Consider the following 19,358-nt stretch of genomic DNA (forward strand, 5'->3'; position numbering starts at 1 on the left):
CTACCGAAGCGGGGGTGCCATCCCCACCACAGAGGATCAAAATTGTGATGGCATGTCTTCGGATCATCCTCCGGGATGTTTCCCAGACCGTCGCCAATAGCCCATTGTGCAGCTCTAGTGCGACGTAAATTAAAAACAACAACAACAAATCCTAAAGAATAAACAATATCTGACACATTCACAATAAGAATTTGTTATTTTGGAATAAACAAGTATAATTTTATTCAAATTATGATTGTTCTTACGTTAAGTTTAATGTGCAAAGAATTTATAACGCACTATTTCATTTTCTTTGTCAACAATGGAGGGAAGTTTGTTTTTGTATAATGAGAGTTTTATCCCGAGACTATCCTAGCTCCTCTATACAAAAAGAAAAACCTTTATTTATTGAGGTCGGTATGTAGGCATTTTATTTACGTCGTACTAGAGCTGCACAATGGGCTATTGGCGACGATCAGGGAAACATTCCTGAGAATGATCCGAAGGTACGCTATTGCAATTTTGATCCTCTGCAGAGGGGATGACTTCCCTGCTTTGGTAGCCCAATGACCTGCACGCGAAGTCGAGAACTTTACTGTAGAACAGTTTAACTAGAACCGATACTGTGTACCCTTGGTTCCTACTCAGGCTAATTAAAGTGGTCACTCATCCGTTTACTGAACGCAGTCAGGGGTCCTTGACTTCGGTGTTCAACTTGAAATCTTGCCTTTACGATTAGTTCACTGCATGACATTTATTTATTGAAATTACATACATTCGCAGGCTTGAGTACTAAATTTAGGCTTATAATCTCTTTCTAAGAAAAGGGACAGTCAGCGTTATGGCGGGATTCGAACCCTTCTACCTCCACGCTTCGCATAACGTTTGATACTGCTTGGCCACGGAGTCCCAAATACCTGTGCTATGTTTTTGTTAAAGAGTTAGAGTTGTTTTAAAAAGTCTCGGGGTTTTGTTGATTGTTATGTAAGCATACATTTAAGGATCTATAAGCATATAGATAACGGCGAAAGAAACTTCCCAGTCAGACTCTCAATAGCATCTTCAAATTCGCCTACGCGACTTCTTTGTGTAAGTGTGAATGACCCTTAAGCAAGAAAAATAAGCAGCAGGTAGTTGCTTAGAAGCCTAAGCAATATAGAAATAGGTATCCAAAAGCGTCTCATAAACTTAAAATATAAATATACACAGAAAATTTGTTTATTTGTTATTGCATTTACTTTTTAATTGTAATGATTAAGTGTACATTTGTGTATCAATCATGAAATTTATTGAGTGCTTATTTTTAATTTCTTTAGCTTTAATGCTATGTACCGCTGGTAAGATTTGATTATTTGCTATTGCCTATTTAATATGTTGGGTGTGGTTTCTACTTCGCATCCTTATGAACAAATATATAATTTTTTGACTTATTTTTCTTCTTTTTATCTTGGTATTATTGTTCCATATGTTTTCCTTGGATGAAAATTTTTGTTCTGTGTTAATGGTTTTGTAAAAATATTAGTAAGTAACTGTTTTTCGTTTTCTTTGGACCAGATGTTTAGTAGAATAACTGCCCATATAACGGCATTTGGTATAAATAATTTTGTTTGTTAGAAAATATTTTGGATACCTGCCGAATAAACTCGCCGTTGAAATATAACTTACATTCATAACAGTCAATAGGGATTTTCTGATTTCTGTTGACAAGAGAAAACAAAGACTATAAGTTCAATTTACTGAAGAAAAATCCGACTGAAGTGTAAAAATAATTAAACTTCGAGGGTAAAAATTTCAAATATTTTGCATTTTTTTGAAAGAAAGCGTACATAAGGGTTATTTACTCAATATTATATATATATAAATATATTTAGGGGTATTTTGTGGCAGAATAATCGCCATGTCTTAGCAACTTCTGGGCAGGTGCCCATGAGAAATTAAAAACAACATCGCAGAAAGGTACAAACTCAAAGGGTATAACTTGTAACCACCCACGGTCTAGTATCTACATGTTATTACTATTTTTTAAATTTCTATTTAAAATCAATATGACCCCTTGGTGATTATAGTTGGTGTGGCAAATCGCAATATGGAAATATTCTATATATACACAAAATATAAATAAATATGCATATATATTAGGGATCCGTTCAAGCCAAATTTAAAACTGTTTAGCAGTAGGTACCTTCACAAATTCAAGTTAAGGTAAAACAGTAGTTTCACAAAATACTTTCTTTTAAAATTTTATTTTTGTTTCTCATAAGAAATGATAAGTCCATATTTTTTTGTTGATTTTTTAATGTAATTTTTAATTTTCACAAATTATGTCTAAATTTTCACAAAATAGGTATCTCTCAGAAAAACCTAGACAGACTCTTGTATACCTATATATATTTTCATTATTTAACGGAAAGTTTTGCTTAAAATACTTACAAGGAGTAAAAAAAAAAATATGCATCAGATGCATTTTGTATTTGAATTATATTTTCTTTAAAATAAAATAGGTGAAATATCATTACTGTACCCAACACATATTTCTGCACTTTTTAAATAATTTACTATGTTATGAAAGTGTTACAGAGAAAAATGCATCATATTCTGATATAGTATGACTGTCTATTTAAATACAGATAATAAAGATTTTAAAAATAATTTGTCTTAAGCATCATTTTGTATGCATTCCCAACTTTTGTGTAATCTCTGGCTCTATTTGAATAAAATATAACTTTCAGGTTACAAAGATTACTTTTCTCTATAGAACTCTGAAGTTTAATTGCAATACCATTTAATTTAAGGTAGGGGTGCTCAACCTGCGGCCCGCGGGCCAAATGCGGCCCGCCAACCCTCGATGTGCGGCCCGCAGCCGCAATCTGAACAAAATGAAAAAAAAATTAAGTATTTGTTTTTGAAGAATAATAAAAAAAAAATTCGGTAATTTAAATTTACACTTTTAAGTTTTTGACGCACCCAATCCCAATCAATGTAGTTTTTCGATGGTTAACGCTACGGATTTCAGCATAGTTTTAAAAATCCCAAAATTTTTAATACATCATTATTACGATTTACGAATTTTAATTACCACTTTTGACGCTTTTCGTATGTGCCGATTCCAATGACTTTTCGGTAGTTATTGCTACCCATTTTCAAGTAGTTTCTGAAATAGCGATTTTTGAAAGTTATGAAACGCTTTATTTGTGCAAACTTCATGGAAAATCTAAATGACTTTAGATCCTTTCTTCAACAGTTATTGCTGCACATTTCCGCCCGGTTTTTAAAACTTCGATATTTTAGCACGATATTATTACGAATCGCGAGTAAAGAATCGCTCATTTAGATAACCATTTTTTGACATGGCTTATTTGTAACGATTTTATCGCAAATCAAATTATTTTGCAATCGTTACTTTAGAAATTATTGCTACACATTTCTACAAGGTTTTGAAAGTACCGATATTTNTTAGTTCCTGAGAAATCGAGTTTTATAAGTACGACTTTTTTAAAATTTAATTTCTCAGGATTAGTCTATTTCTCTGAAATTTTGCATTTTGTCATGTTTAAAACTTACAATGTTTTGCAGTCAAATTTATATGCGTACAAATAACTTGTTTTCATAAATATATTCTCGAACATAATACATAAATAGCTAAAATGACGGTTTGAGATGGAGTACTGAAAGTTTTTGAAAGGGCCCCCGCCAAAAATGTTTGCCCCAGGGCCCCGAGGGGTGAAGTTACGGCACTGTATGCAATTAAATATTTTTAAAAATCTACTTCTTATTTAAATTTGTAATTCAATACTTTTGTTTTGTACAACTTGATAAAACTCTGACAGTAATATTTAATGTTCCTTCAAACATAAAAGAGTCCTACAAAAAATTTTGATAAAGGTGCGGCCCGCCATTTGATTTGTGTTTTTAATTATGGCCCTCGGCCTCATGTAAGTTAGGAACCCTTGGTCTAGAGTCTCCAGGGATTGAATTAAAGATTTTTCTCATAACTCTGTTAGTGTTCATCCGCTGAATGTGACCCCACCACTTCAGTTTCTCTGTCTTTGCATCAATGGCTCCTTAAAAAAAAGGAGGTAAATATTGCACGCACATCACTTCTAGTTTTTCTTAAAGAATAAACAATATCTGACACACTCACAATAAGAATTTGTTATTTTGGAATAAACAAGTGTAATTTTATTCAAATTATGATTGTTATTACGTTAAGTTTAATGTGCAAAGAATTTATGACGCACTATTTCATTTTCTTTGCCTAAAATGGAGGGAAGTTTGTTTTTGTATAATGAGAGTTTTATCCTGAGACTACCCTACCTCCTCTATACAAAAAGAAAAGCTTTTATTTAATGAGGTCGGTATGTAGGTATTTCAGTCCACTAGTACGTCGCACTAGAGCTGCACAACGGGCTATTGGCGACGAGCAGGGAGGCAATCCCCTCTGCAGAGAGGATGGCCTCCCTGCTTTGGTAGCCCAATGACCTGCACGCTAAGTCGAGAACTTTACTATAGAACAGTTTAAGAAGAACCGATACCGTGCACCCTCGGTTCCTACTCAGGCTAATTAAAGTGGTCACTCATCCGCTTACTGAGCGCAGTCTGGGGTCCTTGACTTCAGTGATCTACTTGAAACCATGTCCTTACGATTAGTTCACTGCATGACATTTATTTATTGAAATTACGTACATTCGCAGGCTTGAGTACTAAATTTAGGCTTATAATCTTTTTCTAAGAAAAGGTTGTTGTTAATTTGCGTCGCACTAGAGCTGCACAATGGGCTATTGGTGACGGTCTGGGAAACATCCCGGAGGATGATCCGAAGACATGCCATCAGAATTTTGATCCTCTGCAGAGGGGATGGCACCCCCGCTTCGGTAGCCCGACGACCTGCGAGCGAAGTCGAGCATTTTACGGTAGCACAGTTTAACGAGGACCAATACCGCACACCCTTGGTCCCTAAGCAGACTGATCCAAGTGGTCACCCACCCGCACACTAACCGCAGCCAGTGATGCTTGACTTCGGTGATCAGCTGGGAACCGTGTCTTATCGATCAGTCCACTGTGGGACTCTAAGAAAAGGGACAGCCAGTGTTATAGCGGAATTCGAACCCTGCTACCTCCACGCTTCGCATAACGTTTGATACTGCTTGGCCGCGGAGTCCCAAATACCAGTGTTGAAACTTCCCAGTCAGACTCTCAATAGCATCTTCAAATTCGGATACACGACTTCTTTGTGTGAGTGTGAATAACCCTTAAGCAAGAAAAAAAAATCAGCAGGTAGTTGCTTAGAAGCTTAAGCAGTATAGAAATAGGTATCCAAAAGCGTCTCATAAACTTAAAATATAAATATACATAGAAAATTTGTTTATTTGTTATTGCATTTACATTTTAATTGTAATGATTAAGTGTACATTTGTTTATCAATCATGAAATTTATTGAGTGCTTATTTTTAATTTCTTTAACTTTAATGCTATGTACCGCTGGTAAGATTTGTTTATTTGCTTTAGCCTTTTTAATATGTTGGGTGTGGTTTCTACTTCGTATCCTTATGAACAAATATTTAATTTTTTGACATATTTTTCTTCTTTTTATCTAGTTATTATTATTTCATAATTTTTTTTGGGATGAAAATTTTTGTTCTGCATTAATAGTTATGTAAAAATATTGGTAACTAGCTGTTTTTCGTTTTCTTTGGACCAGCTGTTTAGTAGAATAACTGCCCATGTAACGGCATTTGGTATAAATAATTTTATTTGTGAAAAAACATTTTGGATACTTGCCGATTAAACTCGTCGTTGAAATATAACTTACATTCATAATGGTCAAGAGGGAGTTTCTGATTTCCGTTGGCAAGAGAAAAAGATTATAAGTTCAATTTACTAAAAAAAAGTTCGACTAAAGTGTAAAAGTAATTAAACTTCGAGTTTAAAAATTTCAAATATTTTGTATTTTTTATGAAGGAAAACATGCATAAGGTTTAATTGCTCAATAATATATATATTAAGGGGGGATTTCTGTATCGTGATTTGTGGCAGAATATTCGCCAATTCTTTGCAACTTCTGGGAAGGGCCCATGAGAAAATAAAAGCAGCATCAGAGAAAGGTACTGACCAGAAGGGTATAATTTGTAACTACCTGTGGGCAAGCATCTACATGTTATTTTTTTTTTTTTAAAATTTCTGTTTGAAATCAATATGACCCCATGGCGTTTGTAGTTGGTGTGGCAAATCACAATATGGAAATATCCCCTATATGCACAAAATATAAATAAATATGCATATATATATATATATATATATATATACATATATTTTCATTTTTTAACGGAAGGTTTTGCTTAAAATACTCACAAGGAGTAAAAAAAAAAAATGCATCAAATGCATTTTGTATTTGAATTATATTTTCTTAAAAATAAAATAGGTAAAATATCATTACTGTGCCATGTACCCAACATATATTTCTGAACTTTTTAAATAATTTGCTATTTTATGAAAGTGTTCTAGAGAAGATCATATTCAGTGCATCATTAAATGCATAGTATGACTGTTTACTTAAATACAGATAATAAATATTTTGTGTGTGTTCCCAACTTTTGTTTAATCTCTGGCTCAATTTGAATAAAATATAACTTTCAGGTTACAAAGATTACTTTTCTCTATAGAACTCTAAAGTTTAATTGCAATACCATTTAATTTAAGGGTAATTAATGTAATTTCACCTTAATAAATCTGTTGGTGACTTTATTGAAATTAATTACTGTCTCTTGATTTTCTTCTAAGAAATTGCAATTGATTTGTACTAAATGTAATAACTTACTTTTATGAATATGGATAGTTTTAAAGAAATGAAGCAGTTTTTATTCATTTGGCAAAATGTATGGTTTTGTAATTACTTTTCCTGTAATTATTGTTCATACCTGAAATGTACTTAAAGGGGCCAATAAATACTTAAGGGTTCATAATTGTCTTACTATTTGAAAAAATTCTAATGTGTTTGATTTATTTTAGTACATAGTTTTTTCCCCTATCATATTTCAAACAATAATAAAATGACATTATTGTTTGTCTATAAGAACATATTTAATGAACATAAGAATACAAAATTTTAAAATTTAAGAGGAAATTTATGGCTGTTATTTTAATATTATTGAGATACAGTTAAGATAATTTACTTACAAGTGTGTAGATAGTTATTGTTTTGTGTTCCAATTATATTTGATTTATGTCTATAGCTGGATCAAATTGCTAAATTTTCTTTTTTTGAAATTTTTAGTGTATTTTTATTTATAATTTCTCTATTTAATTTTTAATTTAAAGTTAGCATGACATTTTTGTGTTCTCTTTCACTCTTCTTAACTGAATAATTTTGAATTTCTGCATAATTGCTTTAAGTAATAATTCTAACATTTATATCTAAATTTTGTAATTTTGATTTTTTGTCAGTTTTTAAAAACAAAGTTTTAAGTAATAAATAAATTTGCAACTAATTACTCATTTCCATTTCTAAATTTTTGATAAATTATTCAAATATAGGCGATAAAAAAAAATGGCATATGTCATTAAAGAATGACACCTGAGCCATTTTCTAAACCATAAACAATTTCGATTAAATTTACAAATTATATTTTAAAATGTAAAACAAACAATTTCTATTGTGTTTTTAAATTATCGAGCATATGGTGTTGTTCAGAAGAAAATATCTTAAAATTTAAAAAAGAAATATGGTGTTTTTCTAATTTACTGTCATTACTGCATCTTTTTATAATTACAGTCTCCACACATAAAAACACATTTTAAAAATACAAACAGGAGTTTTGGTTTAAAATTATGTATTTGCTTACAAAATGAGGTCTTACTTAAGGGTAAATATAAGTGGTACAAAGATGTTTTTGCATTAGAAAGGTAAAAACTCTTATGGAAATTTTTAATATTTCTTCAAAATTAAAAATTTCCATAAGAGTTTTTACCTTTCTATTGTCTAGGTACAATCTATTGTCTTAAAAAATATTAATGAAATTTTCAATTAAATATTATTTAAAATGTTTTCCTACATTTACTTAAGTTTTCAGAATTTTTTTCTCTTTTGCTTTTAAAGCAAAGTGAGAGGATAGTAATAAAATTTTTCAATGTTTTAACAATTTTAAACTGTTGCTAAATATTTATTTTTAAAGTATTTTTATTGTTGGATGTTAATTTGTATACTTAAAAGCGTGGTCTTAATATAAAAATTATCAAAATCAAAATAGTTATGATATAAATTTTTCCTAATTGTCCTACTCAAAAGTTGATGTCACTTTTAAGCATGAGACAGGCTTGCGAGTTGTTTATTTTTCTTCTGAAAGGAGATGAAAAAGTTCAAAGCACTAATAATGTGCTTGCATAATGTTTGAATAACCCCACTCAATTTAGATGTTTAACTATATAATTTTCTCTTTATTTTTTAGCTCTTGGACAACAAAATCCATCTATATCTTACATCACAAAAGAGCAATATGCAAATGTTGGGGACACAATTGACCTTCATTGTTCTGTACAGTGGGCCTCTGGATATCCAGTAAATATATTTTTAAATAACTCTCAATTTTATATTCGTCATAATTTATTTCATTCATGAGTTGTCTATGTTATAATTTTTTTAATAGTATCTGAAGCTATATTTTAGGTTTTTATTTACTTCAAGAAAAGTATTTGAAAAGTAATATTTTTGAAATGTTTTCTTAAAAAAAGTTTAATTTTGTTGAAGATTTTATCACTTTTAACTAAAAATAACTATTTTTTTACCCTCCAAAATTTAAACTAAAATACATTTTAAAAAAGAATAAAATTATTTTTTATGATAAATTAAAATTTTGTGACAAACAATGTACTATTATATGTAACGTATTAAACAATTACTAAAAATGAAATGTTATTAATATTTCACTATGTTTATTTCTTTTAATAGGTTCTTTGGGTCAAAGTTGATAACAAAACTGGTGCCAATTCTATAATATCTAGTGGTAGTACTCAAATCATTCCTGATCAAAGATATTCAATTCGTCATGATGAAGCAAGTAGCACATATACCTTGCAGGTGAATAACTAAACTGTTTAAGGGAATTTGTTCATTGAGCTATGATATGATAATTGCTTTTAGACTATAAAAGGAAAATAAAAGCATTTTCTTACTTTTGTTTGATATTTGCTTTATACTTAGATTTTGTTTGATAGTACACTTTAGTCTTAATAATCAGGATTATTGAGATAAATAATCCTAAGAAACTGATATTCTTGATAATGTAAAAAATTTATTTCTAGGATTATAAAGGTGGAAAAATGTTTCAAATGCCCTTTTTCAAAAGTTACTAGATGTGAATGAATCACGTCTTACAAGTTCATGATAAGATACGTAATATTGTGTGTTTGAAACATATTTACTTCCCCCTCCCTTATAATTTTTGAAGCAAATTAAGTTTTTACTTTATCAACTAAATCAGGTCTTTTTTTAAAATAATATTAAATAATTTCTATTATATATACAAAAAAAATATTTAATATCAACTATTATTCAAATTTATGTTAGGTTTTAACATTGAAATTACAATTGCTCGTGATGAATAAATTATGTATCTATTAAATAACAAGTTATTTTCTCGGCAATACATTAATCTTTTTCATTCACCTAAAGCTACTCTTTAATGCATTTTATAATCTAATCAATAAAATTAAATCTATTATTTTCATTGATCCTTTCAGCCATCTAGTAACCTACAGCTATTGCTACTCAGGTATTTTTAAAAATAAATTTACTAAGCAGAGAAATAATTTGAATATGGAGCTCTAGGGCCATTTAAAATTGAAATGATCTAATTTCAAGCCAAGCTGGGCTAATCTAGTCAAATATCATCTTTCTCATTGAGTAATGTAAAAATTTGCTTTTGTCAAAATAAATAATTTAAAAAAACGGGTAGTTTTTATTATAGAGGTGTTGATAAGAGAAATTTTTTTGGGGGGGGGGCGATGATGAAAAAAGTTTAACGGTCTCTGATTTAATCTATAAAATTAGATCTACTGTTTCCATTCATATTAATTTATCTTGTAATAATTGTATCTTTAATCTATAACTCTGTCTATTAGTTAAATCTAAAGTTATTGAAGTAATTTTAAAACTAAACTATTTATGTTTAGATTACAAAAGTTCAAAAAGTGGATACAGGATTGTATCAATGCCAAGTAGTAATTGCGTCATCTAGCAAGTTAACTGAAGATTCTTGGGTCTATATTAGAAGTAAGAATAAACTTTTTATATCATTTTTAAAGCTGTTCCATTAATTGTTTTTACCTCTTATCAGTTTTATTCTTACAATTTAAGTGAAATTGCAATTTAAACTTAAATTTTATTTATTTATTTTGTAAATTTTTTTCATTAATGATTTTAGTATAAAATATTTTTAAACTATAATTTGTCATTATATTCTTAAAATTATTATTATTATTATTTTTCAAAGTTAGATTTCATTGATAATGAAGGTTTGGTCTAGAGAAATTATGAAAGGAACTTGCATGTAAATTATTATTTGATGTATAAAAAGTAAGATAATAAACTAAATGTGAATAAAAGTTGTGTGAAAAATTTTAAATTATAATTTGTTATTTGATACATGTCAAATAATTTGCTATTAATGTATATGCTTCAATTATACTAATTTAATTTTAAATTTCTGTAAATACAAGTATTTTTAAAGTTAATTAAATGTGTGGTTAGTGCATATAAAAAATGATATTTTATTATGATTCATGAGGGTGTAGATATTGAATAAAAAAGAAACTATGATTTTATTTATTCGGCAGTTGGTTCGCAGTTATTAAATAATAATTTGTATCGTTTTAGTAGAAAACAAAAATTATTTTAGTTATAATATTTTTTATTGATATAAATTATTTTTTCATCAAAAACTTGGGTTTTATTTGGTTTTTGATGGAAACCAAGTTTTTTTTTTTCAAAAATATTTTACATTTTTTTCCCTGATTACTAAATAAGAAAGCATGATTTGCTTCTAACATGAAAGTTAAATATTTGGTAACTATTTGTTTTCTTGCATTGTAAAATTATTTTAAAGTTTTAGATTGTTACACTATTATTTTTATTTCTTAAGGATAAGCAGATTGTTACGTACAAATTTAAATTTCTTCAACTAAAAGCTCCTTAGATTTTAATACTCCTTTTATTCAGTCAACATCCCTACTTCACTGTTTTTGATTTTTTTCAATTTTTGGTTGCTTTAAAATTAGTTCATGTGTTTTGCGAGAATAATTGGAAACATTATGTTAAGTTAATTCCTAATAACAGGTTTAGCTGAAAATAATTTTGTTAAAGTTCATTATAAAAGTAAATATAACACATTTACTGATCTAGTAGCAAAATATAAAAACTTGTTGTTTTTACCAAATTTCTTTATTTAATCTTTTTTTTAATATAATTTATTTTTTTTTTTACAATAATTTACTCTTTTTTTAATATAATAATTGCAAATCTTAATTTATGCATTTAATTTTATAATTCAATTTCTCTGAAATCATTAAAAATGGAATACCGATTAGTTTCATACTCTAATTTTCACATTCTGAATGACGTTAACTTTTAACAATATGAAAACGTTTTTTAAAAAACCTGACCCGGGTTTGCAAAACTTACCTGATATTTCTATGGCGGCTCCTGTTTAATAATATAATTATATCAGTGCTAACATTATAATTGTTTTTTTATTATTTCTTTTATTTATTGATTTTTTTAGAAAGGTAAATAATTGGCACTGTCACTGGTGTCATATGTATATTCGATAAGCAATTTGCGATTGCAACAAACTATAGGGAGCGTTGTTGTATCAGACGAATACCTGCAATTTCTATGTGAACAGTCATTCAGTTGGAGACGTCCTTAATGTAGTGTGAAGCATTGTAACGTACCTTCTTTATTATTACTTATTAAATTTAAAATAGAAAAATTTTTGTTATTCTTTCTTATGCAAACGAAAACAAAATGGTATCTCTTTTTTTTTAGAGAAGGAACATCCAAAACACATGGGAAAAATATTTGTAAATAAACAGAAAAAAATATGTATATTTATATAAGAGTTAAAACCTAATGACTAAGAAATAGTTTTACTAAATTTAATGATATAACATGAAAGGCCCATTTAAACTTTACATTCCATTGTTTTAAGACTCATATTACTTCAAAAATTAAAATGAACAAAAAGTAGGGCATAAAGCCTCGTAATTTTATATAATTTAATTTTGTAAACAAAGCTTTTTGACAAAAATTTTTAAACAAAGCTTTTGACAAAAAACTTTAAGTTTATATAAAATTTATTATTTAGAAACTAAAATCGCGAATCATACGCGAATATTTTTAAAGTCCTTAATTTTTTCAGAAAAAGGTTCATAAAAGTGCTTAACTTTTGCTTTGCTAAAAGAATGGGAAAAAAGTAAGAAAAAAATAATTCAATTTGAATAGAAATAACCCAACTAAAATAAAAATAAAAATTCCAATTTTATTTAAAAAATCATGATTTTTGCCAACTCTGTTGCTATAAAATACCTACAATATAAGTTTTTTTTTACAATGCTTGGTTACATGTTAAAATTATGATTTGCTTTTAGTTCCTCCAGCGATTCTGGACAACAGCACACAAACAGTTCAAACAACATCAGGAGCAGCAGTTTTCTTACACTGTTATGCTACAGGATATCCAGAACCAAAGGTATCTTGGAGACGTGAAAACAATGATATCTTACCCACAGGAGGAGCTGTCTATCGGGGAAATATTCTTGCTATCCACAATATTAGTAAACATGACAGAGGGACTTATTATTGTGTGGCTGATAATGGTGTTGGGAAAGGTGCTCGACGTCATGTTGGTGTTGAGGTGGAATGTAAGTTTGAAACTTTTGATGTTAAAAGTTACTATACATTATCATGCTGCAATTTTTTTCTAATCCTATTTTTTTTGTCATTAATATTGTTTTATGATTTACGAGTGCTTATGAAGTTAACAGCTTTTACAAAAATTTTATAGAAATGTACTTTAAAAAAGGTACATTGAAAAATACCTAAAAATATACCATAAAAATGTTTAAAATTACTTTGCAAATGTACATTAAATAAAATAGATTCATTCTTAAAGTGTAAATAAATTTGTTTTTGTAAGTTTTAAATTAGTTATTTAAACAGATAGCTATGAGTAATGCTTTAAATGCAAAAATAGTTGTACTTTAACTTCATGCAAGTGAAAAAAAATAGTGCAAGAAAATTCACCACACCACTGCCACTTTTCACTTAATTGCATAGCAGGTAATTCACTATCCATTTTAAATGAATAGAATTAAGTGAAATCAAACTATTTTATGAAAAGACTCTTTAATCATTCTATAGTTCCGATTTGGATTAAAAATTTAAAAAAAAAAAAGTGTCTGCATAAGATTCTTGAATAAAAAAACATTTTCAGTTTCGCACATTTTGACGTCTTTAATAAAATTAAACTATATTAGATTTTTAACTTTCTCTTTTTTCTCTATAGAAAAATTAAATCAATTATTTTTTACTTATTGTTTAACAATTACTTTATTTTTCATTATTGTCACATCAAATTTTAGAATAAATTTGTGTACCACATTTTTCAATGTGTTTTGGTTACAGAAGATTTTCCTTAGAGGAAAAATAAAAACTGCCAAAACATTGAAATCTTTTGACGTCTTGAATGAGAGCTTTTTCCATCTGGAATGCTAATGTTATGACTTCGGTATTTTTTCAAAATTTAATGGAGTTTATGAAAAACATTAATAAATTTTCTCATTCAAGTTATGTAGTTTTTTTCCCATTAATAAAGAAAAGGGATGCACATTGATTATCCAAAGCTTGCATTTGGCTTCTGCATTGCAAGTTTTCTGCTGTCACTTTTCATTTTAGAATTTTTAACATAATTTGAAATAGAAATAGAAGTGGCTGTTTTTTCTTAAACATTAGAATCATTAACGTTAAATAACAATAAGTTTAAATTTGTTATCTAAATTTTTTTTATGTCTATTTTCTTTTTTTTTTAAAAAAAGAAACTGTTTACTTAAATAGGATAAAAAAGTTATAAAAATAAGGGAATGGGTGGAACTTTATATTAGATATGATTACAAATATCATCAACAAATCCTTATAAATTTATCATTTTCAGTTGCACCTGTAGTGTCTGTTCCTAGAAAAGTTTACCGCCAAGCATTAGGATATGACATGGATTTGTATTGCCAAGTCGAAGCATACCCGGAACCATCTATTTTATGGCTTAAAGAGCAGCTCCAAATATTTGATAACCAAAGAGAGCATTTTATTACAACATTTAGTTCTGAATCTGGTTTTCTTGAAACGAAACTTAGAGTGGCTGCTATTGAAGAAGATGATTATGGTGTTTATACATGTAAAGCAATAAACAAGTTAGGTCAAGACAAACAGTTTATTACCCTTGAAGGTAAATTTCAATCATCATATTTTTAAAATAACTAATTTTAATAATTAAAAATTAATTATCTTTAAAATTATCTTATTTTTTAATTTAAAATTAATCACTCTCTCTTTCTCTTTATAGAATTCATTGTAATTTACTTAGCTTTATTTCTCATATATTTATGTTTTTTATAGTTCGTAAAATGTAATATTTACTAAAAACGTTTTTATTGTGGACTTCCAAAAGCTAAAATCTCTTTCTCCTGCTTTTTACCCCCCTCTCCCTCCCAAAAAAAGACTGTGCACCTACATAATGGAATTGATTATCCTAACTTGTGGTCTGTTGTATCATCATAAGGAGCAATTTAAAATTATTTTTATTGTTTGTATACAGCGCTCAAAATTAAAGATGGTTCGTTCTTCCAAGACCACTAAACTCTGATTTTTTTTTATCTGCATTTTTGTCACAAAATCTTTGGCCTGTGTTTTCTCCTCAATATTTTGAATATTATGTATTGTCGTAATTTTTTTATTTCATTTTTTTTAAAATTTCAATATAGTGCTCTACTTATAAATATGTAACAATAAACCTGTTTATTAGTTATGTTTATTGCTTATTATGTTATATCATAAAATTTCAATTTTTATGAAACTTAATTTATATTTTTAATTAATTTTCTAAAACTTAAATATTGTTTTTGAAAAAAACTATTTTGTTTTAGAAATTTGTAAGCGTTATAAACATGTAAGTAAATTTTTTTTAATTGGGATGTGTGAAAGAGCTAGTGAAAATCTGTGCAGACAAGCGAAATCTTTCGGCTACTGGTCCTTTGGACCAATGAGTATATATTCTTAATCTCCTCCACCCTTGCTGTATGATGTTCTAATCTTAGCTTCAGGATTGTGAAAGTTATCAGTTCAGATACTCTAGGCATGCTGCCTGACACTTGGAATGAAATTGAATATAAACATGATATTTTGAGAGGTATTAATAAAGTGCTCACTAAAGTGTAAAAAGAGGAAAAAATAATTTTTAAGTTCCTTAATGATAATGTATGTAACGGAAATGTACAAGAACAACAGTTTCCTTTTAATCAATGTTTTGAATTAGGAAAAATTCATGCAACTATTCTGAATTATTAATTCATTGAATTATTGTTAATTAATTGATTTGTAGTATTTAGTGCATTTTATAATTAATCTAATTAAGTTTTTTTTTCTCCATTTCAGAATCTTATTCAATTGAATGCCCACCAGCTTGTGGCTTGTCAGGTTCCTTTTCATTAGTGAATTCCAGATCATATGCATTAATAGCTATTGCTGTTCTTCTAAGTATGAAAACATTAGTTTCATTGGCCGTTTTCCTCTGATTATGGTTTTACTTCTATTCATAGTTTTTATTTCCATTTATAAATCTTTACTGTCATGATCATTTTGTGAATAGACAATTGAAGAAGTCATAAAAAAATAATAATACATTCTTCTACTTTCAAACTATTTAATAAACGGAGATGCCAATAAATACAAATACTAGGTTTTGTTAATAAAAACAATTTACGTAAACTTTATTAACTCTTTCTTATTTTTTTCAGCTGTTTAATTAATGCATTCAATTATAAATCTAGGATTTTTTTAAAAATTTAATAGTTATCATGAGTATAAATAGTTATTGGAAATCAACCATAATTCTGTTGAAATTTGTCTATTTTGAAATACGTTATTTTTTGAAAAATTATTTACAGGTATCAAACAAAGAGTGTTAAAAAGGTTAAGTTGGCATCTTTGTTTATTGCTATCATTAAAAGAATAATTTAATCAATGTTTGCTGTTTAATTTTAGATGTCATTTACATTTAACTGACTGAGCATTTAAGTCCATAAAGAGTTACCTGTTTTTTTCTGTCATAAAAGTAGTTTTCCTCCTTGTTATTCAAAGGGAAAATTGTCTTTTGAGGAGAAATTTCAATGCAAACTAACTTTAATGCAAAATGCTTGGTTCAATTAAGTAAATTGTTGTGAGTTAGTCTTTCAAAATATTTTTATTTTTTAACAAAAGGGAGTAATCTTAGAGTAATTACCCAATTTGAAAATTTTGTTACTTAAGAAATTATATTAGAAAGTGTTATTCATACATTCCGTATCATTGTTAATGTAATTCCTATTCATGTAAACTCCATACTTGTTACCTATCATTGTTTTGTTGCTATTTCTTTTCCGTTAAATGTTTTTATTTTTATGGCCGGTGTTATATACATTTTATTTTACAAATTATGCATGTACTTTTATACTGATTATGCTTTTTTAATACTGACTTTCGTTGGAATCATCTTATATTATTATCTTCTAATTACCTGTGTTTATTGAAGGGTTATGAATTAGTATTCGAAAAAAATTCCTCTCTGCAGTTTTGGTTAGTTGCAAATTAGGTCTTGCAGTTTTTGGTAAACATTAGGTAAAAACAAGTCTTTCATATAATGAAAATTATTTCAATTTTTTTTTATTATTATGTGAACACATATTGAATGAATTTTACGACCATTAACTTATCGCCAAACTATTTATTACTTTAATTAATTTAACAAATTAAAAAGTGTAATTTATTATCTGATGTAATCCCTGTGTATTAAAATTAATTAATTTATCATAAAACTAATTATGTATTAAATGTAATTTAATAATAGTATAAAAATTAAAATGCATAGTTTAAAATGAATATTTATACTTAGTAACAAATACTATACTTTCCAAAGATTCAATAAAAATATTTATTGAGCATAAGTGTAGGAGTTAAGCATTCGGATAAATCTGGAGTCATAGTTGATTCTGCTGACTACACAGCTTCAGTTTATGCTTAAATACATCTATTTATAATTATTTTAAAACAATGTTAACTGCTTTTATTTTACTACTAACAAGGTTGGTAAAAATTATGATTTCTTTTTAAAATCCAGAAGTTTTGCCAATAGTAAAATTTAAAAAAAAAATCATTATTTTTTTATTTAAATAAGATAATTTTCTATTTTTCTATGGTTACTTATTAAAGCTATGACAAAATGCATTAACGATGCTTAATATTGTATCATAACAATATTTTAACTTAAGTACTTAATATTTCGATCTAAATTGATTAAAATTGTTTCATAATGATTACTGACTAATCACGAAATAAATTAAATCATAGTTCTTATTATTCAAGCCTCATAGATTTGTAAGGACAAAGATCCAATTTGTCCGTTCATTATCCATTGCCCATTAATTATCAAAAAATTATCTTATTACTCTTTCTTCACTATTTATATCTGCGAACTAAAATTCCAAAATGTTGAAATGTACTTGTATTTTAAATAAACATAAAATTAAAAATATATAATTGAAATATGTTTAAAAAATAGCAAATTATTTAACATATAGCTTACATATATTAAAAAAGTTTTATTTAAAAGTTTCCTGTAACTTTTAGTGCTTCTTTAAATATTTTAGTCTATTTTGAACATCAAAACATCAAATAATAGTTTCCATTCATTTCCCTCTCATTATTTCTTTGGTCAAAACTTTCAATATTACATCTTTATTATCATATTAGATCCAATATTAGATTCGAACTGTAGATTATTTCAATTCTAGAAACTTTCAATTTCAATATTCAATCAGACTTTTAAAGGCATCACAAGCTTAAGAATATATATATAAATTAAACTGTGTTATTAAACTGATTTATAAATTAAAGTGTATAGAAAATATTTATGACTCAAATCAATGATTTAAAAAATAAAACCATATGATTTAAAATCATGATTTAAAAAAAATTGACTAAATCAAATATGCCAACTAAGAAATTAATGCTTTAAAAATGGTTTTATTAAATCAAATTTTGTTATTCGAGCTATTAATCAAACTTGCTCTTTATAAGGTGTTGGTTGTTTTATATGTGTGATATTTAATCAAAATATTTTTGTTTGGGTTTTGGTTTAACATTCATCCCATTCAAGTTAAACATTCCTGATTTATTTACTTAATTGCTCAAGTGTTTTTAAAATTTTCTTTTTTCATATATATTTCTATGGTATGGTTGAGGTTTTTGTATGATATGGCTTCAGCTAGTGACACAACTGTGGTTTTTTAGTGATCTGAATTTACACATTAATTGATGCAGAAAGTTTTTGTATTCTTTCTTTTTTAAAGTACATTAAGTTTTATTTTTTTCACACTTTAAACGTTTTGTTATTTTTGTGAGAAAAATTTCTTTTTGTTAGCTATATTTACACCATGAATCTATTTCTATTTATTATGTGATAAAATAAAATGTAAAAAATCGAATTATGCTTCTTAAAATAAAATGCTTTAAGTTTTAAATTTTTGTGTATAAATTTTCAATTTTGTACAAATAACTAATGTAATTATTAGGAAATTTATAAATTGTTGCCAGGTGTTTTTAAGATTGACTAGTAAAATTTCTTTTTGTATAAACTGAAATTTTATGCATACATATATTTAAGTTTGCTTTGTTTTAAGTTAATCCCATAAAACTATTCCATTTACTTTTGATGTGGAAGTATTGATATTTTTGACATAACAGTTTATGTTTACATTAGGTTTTTGTCGTCTTGTGCAATTTTTAGAATTTAACTTATTTGATTATTTTGATAATGCATTATAAAGATGGCTTTCTGTCATATGCTGCTTCTAAAATGACTGGTTCAGATTCATTTACATAGGTTATGTTATTGATTTTTTAAAAATCTTTCTCGAATGAAAATTTATTGACATTTATTGTTCTATTTTTGATATGATTTTTTTCTGAATAAGAAGTTTCGAATTATTTAGCAATATATTTTAGTTGCTGTTAAAAAGTTTGCAGCAATAATATATAGGTTTATGTTTTCCCTAATAAGTTTGAATACAATATTTTGAAA

General features: G+C 27.4%; 1 protein-coding gene across 2 annotated transcripts; it reads left to right on the forward strand.

Annotated features, from left to right (window-relative positions):
• The first annotated feature begins 1,137 nt into the window (after positions 1-1,137).
• On the forward strand, positions 1,138-17,697 carry LOC107443959 (lachesin). Of its 2 annotated transcripts, none has more exons than XM_043053586.2 (7): positions 1,138-1,316; positions 8,421-8,530; positions 8,921-9,049; positions 10,144-10,243; positions 12,619-12,891; positions 14,181-14,471; positions 15,677-17,697. In XM_043053586.2, the coding sequence occupies exons 1-7, from the start codon at positions 1,259-1,261 to the stop codon at positions 15,814-15,816; spliced, it is 1,101 nt and encodes a 366-aa protein (XP_042909520.1). In that variant the 5' UTR covers positions 1,138-1,258; the 3' UTR covers positions 15,817-17,697. The 2 variants fall into 2 exon arrangements, with proteins under 2 accessions (XP_042909520.1, XP_015913477.1); XM_016057991.4 differs by lacking the exon at positions 1,138-1,316 and adding an exon at positions 5,302-5,460 and having other exon boundaries at positions 15,677-17,241.
• Positions 17,698-19,358: the final 1,661 nt, after the last annotated feature.

Source organism: Parasteatoda tepidariorum, chromosome 10 (genome assembly GCF_043381705.1).
Source record: "Parasteatoda tepidariorum isolate YZ-2023 chromosome 10, CAS_Ptep_4.0, whole genome shotgun sequence".
NCBI lineage: Eukaryota > Metazoa > Arthropoda > Arachnida > Araneae > Theridiidae > Parasteatoda > Parasteatoda tepidariorum.